Source organism: Protopterus annectens, chromosome 1.part2 (genome assembly GCF_019279795.1).
Source record: "Protopterus annectens isolate FY-2018-M chromosome 1.part2, PAN1.0, whole genome shotgun sequence".
NCBI lineage: Eukaryota > Metazoa > Chordata > Ceratodontiformes > Protopteridae > Protopterus > Protopterus annectens.
In genome coordinates, this window is record NC_056727.1 from 542,497,375 (window position 1) to 542,519,071 (window position 21,697).

Consider the following 21,697-nt stretch of genomic DNA (forward strand, 5'->3'; position numbering starts at 1 on the left):
TATCTACATTCCACCGAAATTATTATAATGGAACTTGAGAAAATTCTGGGAGAAATAGTTTTGAGCAAGGAATATTGCTTGTAGGTGGAGAATTGGTATTTGTTTTGCATCAGTGAAGATGTGTCTGGGGGGCCCAGAAGCGAAAATACCACAAGTGAGATTTTTGAAGAGATTTATGAAAATATTTGGCATGGAAGATGTGAATTCAGTAGTAGGAGTTCAGAGTGAATTTACATATTATTCCCCAAGATATAAAAATTTGGCTAGACTAGACAGAATTTAGATTTCACAGGAACTTGTGTATTTAATTAAGGTCTTGATACTCACCAGATCATGCTCCAATAATAGCTATAATAAAAGCACCGGGTAATAAAATAAAAATGAGACATTGGCACTTTCCCACCTACCTGTTGAAAAAAGAGGAATTTAAGCAATTGGGTAGTGGAGATTATTCAGGAGCTGTTAGAGAAGATAGACATTTCTTTTGAAAATATAGCTAGGGAGTGGGATAAAATTAAGGTGGAATTTAATGATAGGGTAGAAATAAAAGAAAGGGAGCTATGGTTAAGAAGCATCAAGAATTATTTAGAGAGACAGACAAATGGTAAAGCATTGCAGAATAGGGGGAATTTCACCGAACAAGAAGAGGATCAACTGAAGAATGCTAGGCTGAAAATAAGGGATTACCTCCGTAGTATGCACGAGCTTAGAAAGATTGCTGTTAAGTAACTGTTTGAACTTTTAGCACAACAACACAGGCAACAGAAAATAGAAAGGGTTGTTGATAAACTTGCGGAGCATATAACAAGGATGGATAACAAGCTCCTGTAGAGGTATTAGAAATATTTCAGAAATTCTGAGAGACTCTATAAATAGAAAAAAAACCCCTCTAAATTGCAGCTTTGCCACATGGATCAAAATGAATATGACTTTATTCTGGTACCTTAACAGATTAGAATATAGGATGATTATTAATTATAGGACACTTTACCCTAGGGGAATGAATTTGGATAGTAATTTAATCTTATAAGATACAGTTATGAATTGTTACAATAAAGACTGTTTTATTAGTATTTATTAATAAAATATTTTTTCTTATAAAAAGGATTTTGCATATATATAAAAAAGTATTTTGTACTTATGTTAAAATGTATGATTAAATATCAGTTGCATGCTTACAATTGATTTATTGTGTGCTTAATTGGTTAATTAATTTAATGCAGCACGTTGTGTATAAATTGGATGGGGTCACACTGTTTCAATTATTCCTGAGTAGACGAAAATCCGATGTACCAGAATAAAGTCTCATTAATTTTGATCCGTGTGGCAAAGCTATTTGGAGTTTTTTTTCTTTTTTCTGTTTTATTGGCAGTTAGTGTTTATATTAGACTCTTTGTAAAGCAGAGAAATATAAAAATCAAGAAAAGATGCAAATGGAAATATTTATGGAAGAATTAAATATGCCAAGGTTAGAGGTAGATGAGGCTCAATTAATTACTAATAGGATAGGATGAGATAAAAATTGTGATGTACAACCAATCTGCAGGAAAGTCCCCAGGAATAGATGGTATTCCTGTGGAAGTTTGGATTCTAGGAAAAAAACTGATAAAGGTATGAAAGGTTTTGTTTAACAATATCTTAAGAAGAGAAGTACCACCGTCCTGGAAGAAAGCAATGATAGCTGTAGCACCTAAAGAGGGTAAAGATCCATCAAATCCAGTTTCATACCTGCTCATTTCATTCCTAAACCATAATTATAAAGTGTTCAGTGTCCATAATGACTAAAAGAATGGCAGAAGTAATGCCAAAATTGATAGTTATGGATCAATGTGGTTTTGTAGAGAATAGGCAAATATTTGCAACATTAACCGAACACTGATGATCCAGAGGGAAGCAGAATGTAAGAAAATACCATTGTTGTTGGTGGGTCTTGATGCAGAGAAAGCATTTGACAGAGTAAGCTGAGACTTGAAGCAGGGCAATGGAAGGATTTGAATTTCCTGAAAAAAAATTATAAGGTTGGGATATATGAGGGATCCAAGGTGAAAATTAAAGTGGGTGGGGTCCTCTCTGATAATTTCTGCTTGAGCAGAGGAACCAGGCAGGGGTGTCCTCTTTCTCCTTTATTATTTGCATTATATTTAGAACCATTAGCAAAGCAAATAAGGGAGTCAGAAATTCAAGAATATAATTGGTGTAGTAGTCAAGAAAAGCTGGCAGATGATATTTTATACCGGACAAAACGAGAAAAAGACATTAGTGTTGTGGAACATTTTAAGACAGTTTCAGATCTTTTCAGGATATAAAATTAATGAAGCTAAAACAAAGGGTATAGTGGTAAATTATGTACCTGCACATGAACTGGTTCAGGAATACCCATATTTATGGGGACATGATAAAAATGAAGTGTTCAGGAGTGTGGATTAAAAATTATTCTGGTGTGGCAGCTAAGGATATGTGGAAAGAGACTAAACAAAAATAATACAAAAACTAAGAAGATGGAAGCTTTGTTATGGATAGTAAGATATAAGCAGTTAAATGTTTTTAGTCCCTTTAGTCTTACACAGGTCAGTAGAGGTTGTGGGTAGCAATTAATAAGGAGCTGAAGGACTTTATCTGGGAGGTGAAGATGGCAAGAGTCAAGTGGGATAAGCTGGTTCTTCAATAGAACAGGGAATATTGAGATTACGCAATTTGTAGGTGTATTTCAGAGCTACACAGTTAAGGCTCCTATACATAGCACAAGCAGAAATCTATAATTCAAAGTGGAAAGAGATGATGAAATGGGGGGGGCTCAAGAAACAAGGGAAGGCTGGGATTTTGGATGCAGGCCTTTAATGAGAATAACACTAATTATACAGAATATTATACCTATAAAGTAGCAGAAAGTATTCTAAGATCTAAACCAGCATGGGAGGATGGAAAGAGGATATTCTGCCGATAGGGATTACTGCAATTAAGGATACAGACAATAGGCAAGAGGGGACTAGAATTTATTGGACAAAAACTGGCAAAGGAACCAAGGTATTGGGAGCAAATAGCTAGAGAGGAAAAGATGATAGAATGGGAAGAAACCAAGAATTTATGTGGACTGCAGGTTAGAGATTGCCTTCCCTATCAGGGATTGATATCAGAGTATAAGCAAAGAGAAAGAAATAGGGGGTCCTAAACAAAAGATCAGCACCAGTAGAGTTTTTAATAGACTCTAGAACCAAAGCTGCTATTAAAAAGGAATAATTAGTACAGCATATAAAATATTGCATGATAAATATAAGAATCAATCAGAGGAAGTTAAAAGGATTGGCTAGAGAGATTGAATAAGCAATTTGCAAAGAAACAATGGGAGGATATATGCATGTCTCCCAAATATACAACAAATTCTAAAAGATTTAAGATTTTGGCCTGGAAATGTTTACATTGTTATTTTTATACCAGAAGTAGACACCAGAGAATTTTTCCTTAGGCAGACAGCAAATGTTGGAAGTGTGAAGAGGAAGAAAAGGGGTAGTTGGGAACATATTTTTCTGGGCGTATGGTGAGTTGGCAGACTTTAAGGATTCCCTGCAGGTTGCACCATCAGAGATTCTGAGTGGGCAGATTGGTCAGACAAGAGAGACTATTTTTTTGGGTTATGATACAGAATCAGAACTGCTTAGACATGGTAAGGCCTTGCTATGTCTAGTAATGGTGTCTGCCAAAAAAGCAGTTACTAGAAAATAGAAATCAAAATCAAACTTGGTTATATTCAACTGGACGTATAAGAGAATTTAAGTACCTTTATCTGCACTTTTTTTTTAAAAAAAATACAGTATTTGATTTAAACTGTGTATGAAGGAGTGTTGAAGGAATTTTTAACTGAAGTTATTCTGCTCTTCAGTAACTTGAACTGAAGCTAGTGTTGGCTGAATTTTGTTATTTGCTAGTAATTACAAGTGTGGGGGTAGCCACATTCTTTGATTTCCTGTCCTTGCATATTTAAACTGGTGCATGTGAAATAATTCCTGCTTTAAAACCTCAGCTTGGCCAGCTAGAACTTGGTTATATTCAACTGGACGTATAAGAGAATTTAAGTACCTTTATCTGCACTTTTTTTAAAAAAATACAGTATTTGATTTAAACTGTGTATGAAGGAGTGATGAAGGAATTTTTAACTGAAGTTATTCTGCTTTTCAGTAACTTGAACTGAAGCTAGTGTTGGCTGAATTTTGTTATTTGCTAGTAATTACAGGTGTGGGGGTAGCCACATTCTTTGATTTCCTGTCCTTGCATATTTAAACTGGTGCATGTGAAATAATTCCTGCTTTAAAACCTCAGCTTGGCCAGCTAGAACTTGGTTATATTCAACTGGACGTATAAGAGAATTTAAGTACCTTTATCTGCACTTTTTAAAAAAAAATACAGTATTTGATTTAAACTGTGTATGAAGGAGTGTTGAAGGAATTTTTAACTGAAGTTATTCTGCTCTTCAGTTTTTCCCACCCACCCTGTTTTTGTTTTGGTGTTAATCTTAGTGGCATTGAAACTGCCCGCCCCTCAGCCTGCCTCTGGGCCCATCTCATTTGCTCACTCAACTGAGTGCAGTGAGATCATATTCTGATTTCAGGCACTCCTACTGTGTACAAAGAGAGCATCTGGGAAATAGGAAAAAAAAAAAAAAAAAAAAATAAGCTTATTTCCTGCCTTTCTTGTTAAGTGGTACAGACTATTTGTAGGCTTCTGAGCCCCCAAGCCCTTCTGTGTTTGAGGGAAGCCTTCTAGCTTGTTTTTTTTCTTATAACTAGCCAGTTTTCTAGTTTCAGCACTCAAATCTGTTTCTTTGATCTCAGCACTTGTTCAGAAAAAAAAAAAAAAAATTCATCTGCTTTTACTGTACTTGTGTTTCTACCTACTTCTTTTTACTTTTGCATCATCTTAAAATACTCAATTGTATTTATTACTGCTTGGTGTAACTCATTCTAAGCCTTTTGGTTTAAACACTTGGGCTTCGGACCAGTTAGTTGTTTTGCACTGAGAGGGTTTGTGGTCTGCACTGTTGTGGCAGAACAGGTAGCTTACATCCTTCTAGGTTGAGAACTGCTGATTGAGGGCTCAGTGTCTGTTATTCTAAAAGTGTATTAACCAGACATTCTCTAAAGTATTCAATGGTATTTATTACTGCTTGGTTGTAACTTGATTAAAGTGTAGCTATCATTCTAGTCTTTTGGATTAAGCACTTGGGCTTCAGACCAGTTGTTTTACATTAGGAAGGTTTGTGGCAAGCACTGTGGTGGCAGGACAGGTAGCTTTCATCCTTCTAAGTTGGGAACTGCTGATTGAGAGCCCAGTGTCCAAGCGTATTAGTTCTGGTTTAGGCACTTGGGCTTCAGGCCAGTTATTTTACATTAAGAAGGTTTGTGGTCTGCACTCTTGTGGGAGAAGAGGCTGGACTCTGCCCTTCTGAGCTGGGAATTTCTGGTTAAAGGTTTATAGTGCCTGAATATTTGAACTGTATCTTACTGAAATTGGTACACCTTGTTTGCTCTAGCATAGACTAGATCCAGGCCTGCTGAATCTAGCTTTGTTTATATGCTTGTTGTTTGTTTGCTTGTTATTTCCCTGGAAGCTAATTCCACCTAATACGCAACTTCTCAGCACTTCTGTGGATCACTAGTGATATCTGCATTGCTTACTGTACTTATTTCCTTGTTTCACTTGAAAGAAAGTTACTGTTTGTCGTTTTTGCATTTAGTTACTTGTAACACATTGCACTCAAGTTACCTGGCACTTGCTCACTAAAGCAATTATATAAGTCAGCACTAAAAATTAAAAGCACTACACCCTCACTCCCCACTGGCCCTTGTTTTCAATTAAGGATTTCCCAATATTATTCTAGCATGTCCAAAGGTCAGTTGTCAATCTCCTCTCCGGTCCAGCTGGTGAATCTGGGAATCTTGAGGCAATGTTATAACTGCCTCATGTACACAGACAACCCTCTCCTCCTCCCACATAACACAAATACTTGCGAGAGATGCAGCTATTTAGCCAAACTGGAGGCTGAGCTCTCTCAACTCAGGACTGGCAAGACCAGACAGGAGGAGAAGGCAAATACACACACCACAAAACCAGCCTCACATAATGCTACCACTCCACTGAATCAAACACATAAACACACAAAGACATACTCGGAGGCTCTGAGTAAAAATTTACCTAAACAGCAGAGGCCTCCAAAGCAGACACCCAAACAACTGCTACCTCAAGACACCCCACAAGCAACACATAAACCACAAAAGCAGTGTGCAAAGCAGTCACAGCCCTTAAGGCCAAATGCAACACCAAACATACTTGTCATAGGTGACTCCATAGTCAGACACACTGACGTCCCACTCACCAGGCTGAACAAGGAGAGGGTCACAGTAAGCTGCCTGTCGGGCGCTAGAATCCGCCACATAACACAAGCACTCGGGTCACTTCACGGCAAGTACAAATATGACACAGTCATTGTCCATGCTGGTGTGAACGACCTGAGACGTACCTCCCTGGACTACATGAAAAGAGACATAGAGGAGCTCTCTGATTATGTAGCCCAGGCAGGTATGACCCTAACCCTGAGCAGTATCCTTCCTTCACCAAGAATGATGCCACAATATAGAGACAAGATGATCAGCTTTAACAATTGGCTTAATGTCTGGTGTCATTCAAAGGGTAATCCAGTGTCTGTCTGCCTGGGATGACATGCTTGACAAGCCACGCTGCTTCAAGGGCGGCTTGCACCTGTCACCCTGGGATTCCGGATATTGGCTAAGGCTCTTGCCACCCCATAGTGCCTTTTTAGGCAAGGCTCAAATTCTAAACCTACCACCCTAGAAAACAAAAATGGGAAGAAACTGAGGGTAATGCTGCTCAATGCCAGAAGTCTAAATCTCAAAATGCACGCACTCGAGGCCCTTCTCAGTATGGAGAACATCGATGTCTGTGCTGTAACTGAAACCTGGTTCAAGGCTCCTGAGAGCACCCGGCACTATTAGGTTTTACCTCATATCATGCGTTCCGGCCCCAAAACCCGGACCACACCACAAAAGGAGGGTGTATCCATATTCATAAAGGATACCCACACCTCCAGGTTGGTGGCAACGCACAAGCTCGGAAACCATCCAGGTGCAACTAACCATAGGCAAAACTGCTCTACAAATTGTAGCATGCTACAGGCCACCCTCTCAAACTCAGGAACCCACACAGCCTTCCTGAAGACACTGGAGGGTATAAATGTATCTCCAAACACCATCATATTGGGTGACTTCAACTACCCGAATATAGACTGGGAACATTACTCAAGCCCTAACTTTCTAGCCCAACGGTTCCTGGAGTTCATAAATTCAAATGCCATGGAACAGCTAGTCACTGTTCCCACGAGAGGAGAAAATATACTAGATCTCATTGTCACAAACATGGGGACAAAATGCTCCACCACGGAAGTATATCCCTCATTGGTGAGCTCTGATCATAAACTAATCTCACTGGAAATCCACATCCCGCCCCCACCCCAAGCAAAAAGACCATAGTGAAGAACTTCTCTAAAGCAAACTTCACACTACTCAAGACTGGTGTGGTATCCTTCAAGGCCCCTGAGCCAGAGGAAACCACAACCCAAGCTGCGGAAGCCCTTACAAATGCCTTCTATGAACACCTCCAGGACTGCATGGATCAGGCAATCCCAAATAAAACCAAGACTCTTTCCACAAAGGGCAACGTCCAGTCTGGTGGACCCCAGCCATTAACAAACTTTACAATAAGAGGAGAAAGCTATTACATGATAGAACAAAATCCATAAAAGGGAAGTCACCCCTGATCATTATTAGTAAAAAATTACGAGCACTCATAAAATCAACTAAGGCCAATTTTGAGAGAAAAATTGCCATGGATTCAAAGGACAATCATAAGGCCTTTTTCAGCTATGTTAGTAACCTGGGTGGAAACTCCAAGATATGCTCAGAATTAGTCCAAAATGATACAAAAAATCACTGAACCCACAGACATTGCCAACATACTGGCAGACAGGTTCAGTGCAAACTTCACCCCCCTCTCCCCCGCTAAAGGAGAGATAACTATCCCAGCCGAGTGTAGCCTCCCGGACATCTCAAATGCGCAGGTGAAAGCTGCTCTCTCTAAAGCTAAAAACACAGCATCAATGGGACCGGATGGTGTCCCCGGCTGTGTGCTACACGAGCTAAATGAGGAATTAAACCCGCACATAAGGCAGCTGTTTAATCTCAGCCTTACCACAGGATACGTGCCCAAGGAGTGGCGTCACGGCAACTGTGGTCCCACTCCACAAAGGCGCCTCACGGACCCTGGTAATTACCGCCCCATAAGCTTAACAAGTCTAGTCTGCAAAGCTATGGAGAGGATCATAATGGAGCTCATAAACAAAGATATAGGGGACTTGCAGACATTGGACCCGACCCAGTTTGGCTTTGTCAAGGGAAGATCATGCCTTTTGAACTTGGTTGACTTCTTGAAACAGTCACCAAGGCCATTGATGAGGAAAGGCAGTCCATACAGCCTACCTTGACCTTGCAAAGGCTTTCGACACAATACCCCACTCGGTATTGTAGAAAAACTTACCAGCTTAAATGTAAACCCATATGTCACAAGATGGGTTGCAAACTGGCTTAAGGACAGAACCCACAGGGTTAGAGTTGCTGGCGCTGTGTCAGACTCCAAGCGGTCACAAGTGGTGTCCCACAGGGCTCGGTCCTTGGCCCCTATTGTTTGGCATCTACTTCTCAGAAGTACAGGCCAACATGGGAGGACTTTGGCTGACAAAGTTTGCAGACGACTGCAAACTGGGCCATAGTGGAAAGTGCATCGGACACGGATATCCTTCAGAAGGGACTCACGGAAACAGATAGCTGGTGCCAGAGCCATGGCCTGAAGTTAAACGCCAAAAATGTATAGTCATACCCTTCGGGAAAAACAAGGTAACCCCAAGCTACCATATAGGTGGCAATCCACTAAGCACAGAAGAGGTTATCAGGGACCTGGGGACCCAGGTTGACAGTGGCCTTTCTTTTGACACTCACGTTGCTAAAGTGGTTAGAAAGACCTTCTACACTGCCCACCTGATCATGAAGGGATTTACATCCAGATCTAGTGAGGTCATTGTTCCCTGTACTCTTCACTTATCAGACCAATGATCGAGTACAATGCCCCATTCGGGATGTATCTCACCCGACATCTGCAGCAATTGGAGAGACCCCAAAAGTTCCTCACCAAAAGGATAAAGGGACTCCAAAATCTGTCATATGCTGCCAGATTGAAGAAACTCCAGCTCTATTCAGTCGCATACCGTCTGCTCAGAGGTGACATGTGCCTGACATACAAGGCCATGTCCAACCCGGAATTAATGGACATGCTCCACCTCAAAAATCCAAATCCACCAAATCCACTAGAGCAAGCGACTTAAACCTTAGCACGGATATAAATAGGGCGTGCTGGAGGGATAGATTTATCACTCAGAGACTCCCTATGCTGTGGAATAAAATCCCGGTCCATGTGAGGCAGAGCACCTCGCTGACTCTGTTCAAGAGAAATCTAGACCTGTGGATGGGAGATCGTAGGTTTACCCCGGGAATCATCTCTGTGTCACTGCTGGACAGAGGCACAACAAACTAATGGGCACAGTATTTTTTCATATAAGGGGTGGCGTAAGCCACAAAAATTTGGGCTAGGCTTATAAATGCCTTAGGGCAGATAGCCTAGTATAAACCTATGAACCTATGAACCTAAAACCAGCTGTACAGGACATAGTGAATATGGTAACAGAGATAAAACAACTGGAATATGAATGTAAACTTGCCTATGTGACAGGCTGTATTCAGTAAAGGTGTTTGGGGAGAAAAAAAGCCAAACCCGACTAGATGTGGACATGCATCAATAAAGATGTTTTTTTTTTTGGGGGGGCTAAACCTGACTAAATGTAGGCATGCATTTTCCAGCCTTCTTATGGATTCCTCAGCACAGCATAAGTGGACTGTTTGACTTGCCTTTAGAAACACAGGTTATTGTTCAAGCTGATATCTATACCCATTAGGGTGTCTGCAAAATATCTCAACTAACAAACTAAAATAGTAAGTAAAAAGGTCTCTCACACAGCTTGTCTAGATTTTTATTTAGTTTTTGTTTACCTCTTGAGTTTTTCAATAATGCCCGAGTTGGATATTGTGTCAAATGCCTTGGCCAGGTCAAGGCAGACAGTATGAACCGCTTTGCCCTCATCCATTGCTTTGGTGACCTTCTCAAAGAAGTCCACCAGGTTAAATAGGCATGACCTGCCCTTGATGAAACCTAATTGGGTTAAGTCCAGTGTCTGGAAACTTACTATATCATTATTCATCATTTCAGTGATAATTCTTTCCATGAATTTGCAATAAAAGACTACTGAGGCTTAAGGGTCTGTATTTTCCAGGACCTGTAGATGGCCCACCTTTATACAGAGGGATGACTGTTTCTGTTCTCTATTCATGAGGCATGAAGCCTGTTTGGAGGCTACAGTTAAATAGTAATTACAGAGGGCCTGATAAGTCATGTTTCATGCTGTTTAGATAGCATCATTGGATTTTGTCTTGGACCACTGATGCAGTTTTCTTGGCTTTTGAGAGAGCATTAAGGACCTGTTCCTTAGTGATAGCAGGAAGACTTGTATTTGATGGTATTTCCTGAGGGAAGGTTGGGGGGAGGGGCAAAGTTGAAGCAGAATTTGTCAGCCAGTAAATTTGCTATATCTTCTGGCTTCAGTATAGGTGGTTCCATTTACAATGAGCTCTGTACACAATTGTGTATTGCTTTTGAGGTTGTTGACATAGCTAAAGAATGCCTTGTGGTTGCCCTTAGCCTGAGAGGGCAAATGTACCTCAAATTTGGCTTTGGTAGACTTTATTTGTCCTCGGAGTTTGTGTAGTTTGAGAGTGCTTTTATCCTGCTGGGTGCTGCACCTCCCAATTTTTGCCATGATTTTCTTCCTCTTGTACAGCCTATTGGTTTTGCGATTCCACTAGGGTGGTTTGTTTTTTGTTAGTTCTGTACTTTTCCCTGATGGGTACAGCTGCCTCTGAGCAGCTTAACGTGCTTGTATAGGGTTTCTGTGAACAGTTCTGCATAGTCAACAATGTTCTGAGGGTTTATGGAAGCTTGACATTTTGCCAGGCTATCACTTAATAGCAGGAAGTTAGCCTTAGAATAGTTTCTGAATATTCCAGGGTTAGAAGGGGGGTCCAGGTTTCTTTTTTTTACTTCAAAGGAGACCATTTTGTGGTCTGACCTTACCAGGGAAGACTTTACACTAGGGGAGTATGCAGCACTCTCCCATATTAGCAAGGACCAGATGCAGTATTGTTGCACCCTTGGTTGGTGTATTGACAGTCTGTTCCAGGGAGTTTGTGTTTACAAAGTCCAGGAATCTCTGTGCCTGTGCATTTGGTGTCATATAGGATTCCCAGTTAATAGTGGGGTAATTAAAGTCACCCAGGAATATGGTATTGGATTTGGATGGCGAGTGTTTCCAGTAAGTTTAAAATGCTGCACATTGCAAGGCTTATACCATCCTGGAACACACATTCCAAGAGCTCAATAATGTGTGTCTCAATATAGTCTAGGGAGGGATGTCTCATGCCATTTACACCCACATGGACTATGACTGAGTCATACTGGTACTTGTAGTCATAGAGGGGGACTGTAGCTTGCAAGGAAGTGATATTGGATTTTGCAAATAGTGATTTAAACATGGAATAGCTGAAGTGCATTGTCCTGTTTGACCAGCGGTGAGGTATATTTATTTCTGATGTAAATCGAGACACCTCCACCTTTAATCTCTGCCTGTTTAGTAGCTGGTCTAAATGTGTGGAAGGCATTATAACCTTGCACTGTTGATGTGCTCTCCACTGATTTAAACCATGTCTCTGTGACTGCACAGACATCAGCATTCTCTAAGGTGAAGAATATTTCTAGGGAGTGGAGTTTTTTGTTTAGACTCCTAGCATCGTGCAGTAATACCTTTAGATTTTCTTGGTTTTGATTTGCTATATTGTACTTTCAGTTTGGCATTGCCTAAAAGACACTATTGGGAAGACCATGTTTTAGCTAATATTCGAAAGCCTAGAGAGAAGATGTGCAGACCATCCCTGGCAAAGCAGTTTTGTCTGTTGACCATCTCCTTCATTACTGACAAATATTGCCAATTACCAGAAACTATGCCACTTGTCAAACTTCCTATTGTGACATCATCCTTGGAGAAGGTAAAATGCTGCACATTGCAAGGCTTATACCATCCTGGAATACACATTCCGAGAGCTCAATAATGTGTTTCTTGATATAGTCTAGGGAGGGATGTCTCATGTCATTTACACCCACATGGACTATGAATGAGTCATACTGGTACTTGTGGTCCAATGACCTGAGTGCATGCATAATGTGGCAGATCCTAACCCGTCATAAGCAACTGACCGTGACTTTTCTCCTTGCTCAGCCTGGTGAGAAGGGACATCAGTGTGCCTCATGATGGAGTCTTCATTGACCATAATGCTGGATTGTATGGTGGCTTGCTTTATGGCTTTAGAAGTAGAGGGGTCAAGAGATGTGGCTGTATGTGTTGATGTGGGTATTGTTTTGAAAGAGTGCAGTCGGGGCTGCTGAGGGTATTTGTTATGTGTACTTCATGTGGGAGTTCTTTGGGGTTTAGGAAGTTACATTTAAGTGCCTCAACATATGTGGGTCTATATGTCTACTTTGAATTGTGTGTGATGGGTGCAGCATGTGAACTACTGACAACCTTAATGACATTAGGAGTATTTTTTTATGTGATAGCTTTGCCTCCAGTGGCATTGTGTAAATACATTTCTCACATACCATATCATTTTGTTTGAGAATTATCTGGTTGTCAGTAAACATGAAGCAATTTCTGCATTGCCTCAGGAAGCCCACATCCACCAAGCTGGTAACAGAGCTAGTGGGAAAGTTCATATATATTGTAAAAGACCCATTTTAATGATTAGATAGAGTGAGAATAAAAAGCAGTGTTAGGAGTATCTAGTTTGCAACTCTGGGGACAGTGCTTGTCACTTCAAATTAGTTGTTCTGTGTGCAACTTGATATTGATGAAACTTCATTTGTTGTTTTACAGGAAAAATGTCACTCAAGATTTCTGTGTCTGTACAGGGTACTGCTAAATATCTGAGTGGAAACTAATAAGTAGACTGATTATTTATGGATGAGGTATTTAGGCAGATATTCTGAAGTTAGAAACGGATCAAGCAGTACTTAATGAAAATAAAGAATTAGCTTGTCAATAATGATGAAAAGGAGGGGAGTCGCTACTGCCTGGCTTACTACTAGTGATGGTCTCACCACAACTTCACTCTGCTGAGGGTACAGTGCTCGTTTGCTTCACTCACCAGAAGCAAAACATCAACACCCATCCCAAGATGAGAAGCAGGCCACAGCCTGTTTGTTGATCCACAGTCTTGTCCCAGATGATACAAGGGTCTGTAGGCTCGTTATAACATTTACCTGGTAGAGGCATCAGTGTGCAGCTTGACTGTTTTGTTCTTTTGCCAGTATTAAGACAAATTAGTTCTCCAGTGTTTTGCTGTGTTGGCCGTTCTGGTGTTACTAGTGTCCATTAGCGTGTACTGTTTAAATTTTGAGTTAAAGGTTTTGTAATGTGAGCATTTTTGAAAGCGATTCACCATTGAGATTTTTGGTTTCAGTTTCTATGTTGTTTTATAACTTCCACTGTAGAGTTGCTATGCTGAGGAAATCTGATGATTGAGTCCCAGAAAACTAAAGGAAAGATGATAAAGGTCTCATGAGATGACTGTTTTTGATGATAAACACACATTATGAACACCTATGCACAGTGTGTGGGCAGGGACAAACTGCAGGTTTCTAGGAATTGTTCAATATGACTGGCCTGTAGTGTCTTCTTACTCCTAAACGTTTCTTGCCTGTAGTACTCCAAATTAAATTATCAGGTTTACCTTTGATTATATCATCCCCTCCTTTCCAAAGAAGAAATGACATGTTCTGATTTAAAAAAAGCTTTATAGGTTCATAGGTTCATAGGTTCATAGGTTTATACTAGGCTATCTGCCCTAAGGCATTTATAAGCCTAGCCCAGAGTTTTTGTGGCTTACACGCCACCCCTTATGTTAAAAAATACTGTGCCCATTAGTTTGTTGTGCCTCTGTCCAGCAGTGACACAGAGATGATTCCCGGGGTAAACCTACGATCTCCCATCCACCGGTCAAGATTTCTCTTGAACAGAGCCAGCGAGGTGCTCTGCCTCACATGGACCGGGATTTTATTCCACAACATAGGGAGTCTCTGGGTGACAAATCTATCCCTCCAGCATGTCCTATTTATATCCGTGCTAAGGTTTAAGTCGCTTGCTCTAGTGGATCTGGTAATTTTTTGAGGTGGAGCATGTCCATTAATTCCGGGTTGGACATGGCCTTGTATGTCAGGCACAGGTCACCTCTGAGCAGATGGTATGCGACTGAATAGAGCTGGAGTTTCTTCAGTCTGGCAGCATATGACAGATTTTGGAGTCCCTTTATCCTTTTGGTGAGGAACTTTTGGGGTCTCTCCAATTGCTGCAGGTGTCGGGTGAGATGCATCCCGAATGGGGCATTGTACTCGATCATTGGTCTGATAAGTGAAGGAGTACAGGGGAACAATGACCTCACTTGATCTGGCTGTGAATCCCTTCATGATCAGGTTGGCAATGTAGAAGGTTTTTCTAACCACTTTAGCAATGTGAGTGTCAAAAGAAAGGCCACTGTCAACCTGGGTCCCCAAGTCCCTGATAACCTCTTCTGTGCTTAGTGGATTGCCACCTATATGGTAGCTTGGGGTTACCTTGTTTTTCCCGAAGGGTATGACTATACATTTTTTGGCATTTAACTTCAGGCCATGGCTCTGGCACCAGCTATCAGTTTCCGTGAGACCCCTCTGAAGGATATCTGTGTCCGATGTACTTTCCACTATGGCTCCCAGTTTGCAGTCATCTGCAAACTTTGTCAGCCATAGTCCTCCTATGTTAGCCTGTACTTCTGAGAAGTAGATGCCGAATAACAGGGGACCAAGGACTGAGCCCTGTGGGACACCACTTGTGACCGGCTTGGAGTCTGACATGGCGCCAGCTACTCTAACCCTGTGGGTTCTGTCCTTTAGCCAGTTTGCAACCCATCTTGTGACATATGGGTTTACATTTAAGCTGGTAAGTTTCTCTATAATACCCGAGTGGGGTATTGTGTCAAAAGCTTTTGCAAGGTCAAGGTAGACTGTATGGACTGCCTTTCCCTCATCAATGGCCTTGGTGACTGTTTCGAAGAAGTCGACCAAGTTCAAAAGGCATGATCTGCCCTTGACAAAGCCAAACTGGGTCGGGTCCAATGTCTGCAAGTCCCCTATGTCTTTGTTTATGAGTTCCATTATGATCCTCTCCATAGCTTTGCAGACCAGGCTTGTTAAGCTTATGGGCGTAATTACCAGGGTCCGTGAGGCACCGCCTTTGTGGAGTGGGACCACAGTTGCCGTACGCCACTCCTTGGGCACGTATCCTGTGGTAAGGCTAAGATTAAACAGCTGCCTTATGTGCGGGTTTAGTTCCTCATTGAGTTCGTGTAGCACACAGCCGGGGACACCATCCAGTCCCATTGATGCTGTGTTTTAGCTTTAGAGAGAGCAGCTTTCACCTGCGCATTGGAGATGTCTGGGAGGCTGCACTCCGCTGGGATAGTTATCTTTCCTTTTGGGGGGGGAGAGGGGGGTGAAGTTTGCACTGAACCTGTCTGCCAGTATGTTGGCAATGTCTGTGGGTTCAGTGATTTTTGTATCATTTTGGACTAATTCTGAGCATATCTGGGAGTTTCCACCCAGGTTTCTAACATAGCTGAAGAAGGCCTTATGATTGTCTTTTGAATCTATGGCAATTTTTCTCTAAAGTTGGCCTTGGATGATTTTATGAGTGCTCGTATTTTTTTTACTAATAATGATCAAAGGTGTATTCTCTTTTATGGATTTTGCTCTATCATGTAACAGCTTTCTCCTCTTATTGTAAAGTTTGTTTATGGCTGGGGTCCACCAGACTGGACGTTTGCCCTTGCTGGAAAGAGTCTTGGTTTTATTAGGGATTGCCTGATCCATGCAGTCCTGGAGGTGTTCGTAGAAGGCATTTGTAAGGGCTTCCGCAGCTTGGGTTGTGGTTTCCACTGGCTCAGGGGCCTTGAAGGATACCACACCAGTCTTGAGTAGTGTGAAGTTTGCTTTAGAGAAGTTCTTCACTGTGGTCTTTTTTGTTTGGGGTGGGGGCAGGATGTGGATATCCAGTGAGATTAGTTTATGATCTGATCTCACCAATGAGGGATATACTTCCGGTGTGGAGCATTTTGTCCCCATGTTTGTGATGATGAGATCTAGTATATTTTCTCCTCTTGTGGGAACGGTGACTAGTTGTTCCATGGCATTTGAATTTATGAACTCCAGGAACCTTTGGGCTAGAAAGTTTGGGCTTGAGTAATGTTCCCAGTCTATATTCGGGTAGTTGAAGGCACCCAATATAATGGTGTTTGGAGATACTTTTATACCCTCCAGTGTCTTCAGGAAGGCTGTGTGGGGTTCCTTAGTTTGAGAGGGTGGCCTGTAGCATGCTACAAATTGTAGAGCAGTTTTGCCTATGGTTAATTGCACCTGGATGGTTTCCGATGCTTGCGTTGCCACCAACCTGGAGGTGTGGGTATCCTTGATGAATATGGATACACCCCCTCCTTTTGTGGTGTGGTCCGGGTTTTGGGGCCAGAACGCATGATATGAGGTAAAACCTGATAGTGCCGGGGTGCTCTCAGGAGCCTTGAACCAGGTTTCAGTCACAGCACAGACATCGATGTTCTCCATACTGAGAAGGGCCTCGAGTCGTGCATTTTGAGATTTAGACTTCTGGCATTGAGCAGCATTACCCTTAGTTTCTTCCCATTTTGTTTTCTAGGGTGGTAGGTTTAGAATTTGAGCCTTGCCTAAAAAGGCACTATGGGGTGGCAAGAGCCTTAGCCAATATCCGAAATCCCAGGGTGACAGGTGCAAGCCGTCCCTTGCTAAGCAGCATGGCTTGTCAAGCATGTCATCCCAGGCAGAAAGACACTGGATCCCCTTTGAATGACACCAGAAATTAAGCCAATTGTTAAAGCTGATCATCTTGTCTCTATGTTGTGGCATCATTCTTGGTGAAGGAAGGATGCTGCTCAGGGTCAGGGTCATACCTGCCTGGGCTACATAATCAGAGAGCTCCTCTATGTCTCTCTTCATGTAGTCCAGGGAGGTGCGTCTCAGGTCGTTCACACCAGCATGGACAATGACTGTGTCATATTTGTACTTGCTGTGGAGTGACCCAGTGCTTGTGTTATGTGGCGGATTCTAGCCCGATAGGCAGCTTACTGTGACCCTCTCCTTGTTCAGCCTGGTGAGTGGGACGTCAGTGTGTCTGACTATGGAGTCACCTATGACAAGTATGTTTGGTGTTGTATTTGGCCTTAAGGGCTGTGACTGCTTTGCACACTGATTTTGTGTTTTATGTGTTGCCTGTGGTGTGTCATGAGGTGGCGGTTGCTTGGGTGTCTGCTTTGGAGGCCTCTGCTGTTTAGGTAAATTTTTGCTCAGAGCCTCCGAGTATGTCTTTGTGTGTTTATGTGTTTGATTCATTGTTGTGATAGCTTTATGTGAGACTGGTTTTGTGGTGTGTGTAGTTGCCTTCTCCTCCTGTCTGGTCTTGCCAGTCCTGAGTTGAGAGAGCTCAGCCTCCAGTTTGGCTAAATAGCTGCATCTCTCAAGTATTTGTGTTATGTGGGAGGAGGAGAGGGTTGTCTGTGTACATGAGGCAATTGTAACATTGCCTCAATATTCCCAGATTCACCAACTGGACAGGAGAGGATGCCAGCATCTGGCCCTTGACATGCTAGAGAAATTAAGAAGTTTGGGGTGTAACTGAATATGAGAGGACTTAGTAAGGAAGTGGGTACTCCTGGGGGGGGTTCGCTAGTGAGGGACTTTGTATAATACAGAAGTGCTAAGCCTGAAAAGAAGATGCTTTTAAGACAAGTGCTGAGCTTTTTTTTTTTTAGGAACAAGTGCTGCGCTTTTTAGTTAAGGGATATACTGGTTAGATTACTAGTAGAGCAGTTCTAAGGGAAAAAATGAAGAACAGACTTTATGGAGCCAGAAAAAGTTTAACCTTGTTAAACCGGCGCTGCCCGATGCTGCTCTAGTGGCAACTCCGCGCTAAAGCGTGCTTGATAGCAGGGGCTGGAAAGAGCCAGGAATTGACCCAATACGACCAATAAAACTACAGTTTCAAGTCAGTAACCACTCCCACAGGGGGCAGGGGAGCTGCTCAATGTTTTTCACTGCCACTGATCAACAGAGAGACTTTCCCTTAGCCCAAGCAAAAATGGCCTCACAGAAACTTACAAACAATTCAGGAACAGCAAGCCTGTAACTGAACTTTTTTAAATCTCAGAAAAGTGGGAAAAAAGCAAGATTTTTTTTTTGTATTTTCAGAGATAGCAGAGGTTCACAAGTAATATCAAGTTATAACAGTGCAGTAAATGACCCCACACAAGAGTGCTAGATCAAAGACAGAAAATATGCAAGTTTTGAGAAAAAACGATTTTAAAATTAAGTGCAAACAGGAAATTCAGTAAACAGCTTTTGGTTGTGCTCTAAATACAGTTACTAATGCAGAAATCAAGTTTAACAAGCCAGAAAATGCTCAAACTAGGCAACTATGCAGAAAAACTTAGCAAATAAACAGAGAAAAAATAATTAAAATCTCAAAAGTGGCTCCCTTCTTCTCTCAGCGTTTTCTCCTCTTGGTGGGTGCTTCACCAATACTTAAAGAACATTAGCCATGATGGTGGCTTTTTCTAGTTTGAGTACTACAGTCACAGTATGAGTTTACATAGCCAATGAAACAGTGTGTTGGGTCCATTGAGCAAGCTTTTGATAAGCTGAAAGGGGTCTATGTTCACACACCGGATGGCTAGACCTTTGCTTACATTTAAAAACTGTTCCCTTACTGGGTTAGAATCCAAATGGTAAATCTTGGAACGTAATTGGTCACTTATCTGTAATATTCAAATAAAACCAACTCCATTGATTACATGCTTTGGTTTTTATCCTTTCAGAAGCTCATTCAAATAGAGTGCAACCAACTCCACGCCATCCATTTCATCCTATCAGAAGCTTGCCCAATGGACCCACCCACTGTTTTAGTGGTTGTATAAACTCATGCTGTGTGACTATAGTACTCAAATAGAAAAAAAACATTTTCATGCCTGCAGTGCTTACAAATGTTTGAATAAACCTTTTTTCTTTAGAAAAAAAAAGAACAATCTGTCTTATCCTTTGGAAAGGAGAGATGATATAACCAAAGGTAAGTCAGATAATTTAATTTGGAGTACTATAGGCAAGAAACTTTTAGAAGTAAGAAGACCGTTCTGGTCAGTTATATTTAAAGATTTCTAGAAGCTTGAAGTTTGTCCTGACTGTGACGAGGTACTGCCAGGGCAGCTGGCTGGAATTTTGTAAATTATTATATGTCATGTGTGAATATCAAACTGATTTATGCAAGATGCTTGTGTTACAAATGTATGAGAATTGTATGTTGTGTATTTCAAACTGACTTTGACTGATGTTTGTGTTGATGAGGTATTTGTAAAGTGCTTGTGTTTGAAATGTATCCACAGTGTGTCCTGCTGGAGAGAACAGAAATGTACATGCACTGTTGTTAACTGTTTAAATGTATATGTTTTAACAGAGAAACTGGAGGGTTAACCTGAGTCCAGCAAACTTTAGAAAAATATCTGAAATTAAATCACTTTACGGGCTAGGCCATAAAGATGTTATCTGACAGGTTTCAAGGCAGCCAGAGACACACAATCTGTACTAGGAAGCTTTCTGTATTGTCTTTGGGGTGAACTAACTACTACTCTGGAATTGTGGAGGTATATAATTGTTTTATGATTTCCAGCACCTGCCAAAGATCTGAGCAAAAGCCCTTGTGTTTGTATTTTTATGGGTAATTGATAAATACTGCCAGCAGTGGGGGGGGGGGGGGGGGGGTTGCTTGAGAACTAGAAGTCAGATGACCAGAAGGGATGTAATTCTGCAAGCTATCTCAGAAGTAATATCTTGGATATTATTTTGAGAAGTCTCTTAGTGATACTGAGCATTCTGTATTCTGTCTTGGGCCTGACAACAAGAAGAACCATTCACCACATCATCTGCCTTGCTCTGTTAAGTAAGTAGGAAATAGTAACTCTCTTAGATACAGTCAGGAGTATAGTGAAGTTTAGTTTAGATATTGTTTTTCTTTATTTGTCTGAGCCTGTCCTTCAATGTTGTTTTAAATATGTTGTTTGATTTGAACTCTGATGTCACTGTGAATATATACTTAGTATTTTCTTGTTCTTGTATTATTTGTTATTAAGTATATTTAAACCTTTCATTGTGTCTGATCTTTGTACAGATATTTATGTTTTGAGAGTACTTGCATATTTTTTGGTAACACTGTGTGGGCCCCTTCTTATAACCTTGCTCTTGATGAAACTACCATTTGTATTAATATTAGTATTACACAGTAAATTTGGACACCCTTTGTTAAGGGCCTTAAATTAGCTGCTGAGGGGTTCTGGTGGCATTGTTAACTACTTTATAGTCTGGCAGAAGAGGGCATAGATAGTTAACCTGTGCCAGCCTTTCCCAGGCGTGTGTGTGTGTGTGTGTGTGTGTGTGTGTGTGTGTGTGTGTGTGTGTGTGTGTGTGTAAAACAAATGTCCAAAGTGTGCGTGTCAGCTACTTGGGCAGGGTCATGAAGCACTGGTTGAACAGAGAGAGTCCTGGAGGACTTGGTTTGGAACCCTGGCTAACGACTCAACTCTATAGCTGTGCCAGTGGGGGAGTCTTGTTGGGGATCTGGAGAAAGAGGAAGAAACCAGCCCTGGACTGACTGTGGTCTCTGTATGCTCTTAATCTGTTTCATGGAGCTTTTCTCCCCAGGTCTCCACTGAAAACGGGCTCTCTGGGCCCAGTGGACCTTCCCGGTAATCAAACTGGAAGTAAATAAATAAAGGGAAATTGCACTTGATGCGGAGAGTTGCATCTTCAAATACTGTGTGTGTACCTGTTTATCCTCCTAGTGAACGTCCCCCGCTGGTGCCAAGTGGTGAGGATTGAGCCTCCTTGATTACTGGTCCGGTGGTGGGTCATCACACTGACCCTTAACCCTTAAGGGACAGGTGTAATCCTACCGATCTGCTCATTTTCCATCTGTGGTAATTCTCAACTTTGACTTTCATTTCTTGGTGAGAGAGAATGTTCTGATTGCAGAAGCTTAGGTACTTTCAGTCCAGATTAGTCAAGCAGATTTTATAACAGTTTTTGTTTTTCAGGGTCTACATCTGTGTCGTCGATGATAAGTTTTAGTAAACTGATTGACGATCCCAGTATCCCACCTCCTGTTCCTCCACGAAGACGCCCAGACTCTGCCCCTGCAGAATCCTCTCCTTCCAAGGTAACTGCATACATGAACAACATATATAGTGATTAGAATGTGACATTGTATGGTATTGCATCTATTAAAATCATTGTAAGTTACATTTTGAAATGTGCTGCA

At 41.5% G+C, this 21,697-nt stretch overlaps 1 protein-coding gene across 1 annotated transcript in view; it reads left to right on the forward strand.

Moving 5' to 3' along the window:
• LOC122790011 (son of sevenless homolog 1-like) overlaps nt 1-21,697 on the forward strand; it is a gene marked incomplete at its 5' end in the record, with an annotated part of 1,046,520 nt that overhangs the window by 997,587 nt on the left and 27,236 nt on the right. The window contains 1 exon segment of the mRNA XM_044057549.1: nt 21,474-21,595. Within this exon segment, the coding sequence (XP_043913484.1) occupies nt 21,474-21,595 (122 nt within the window).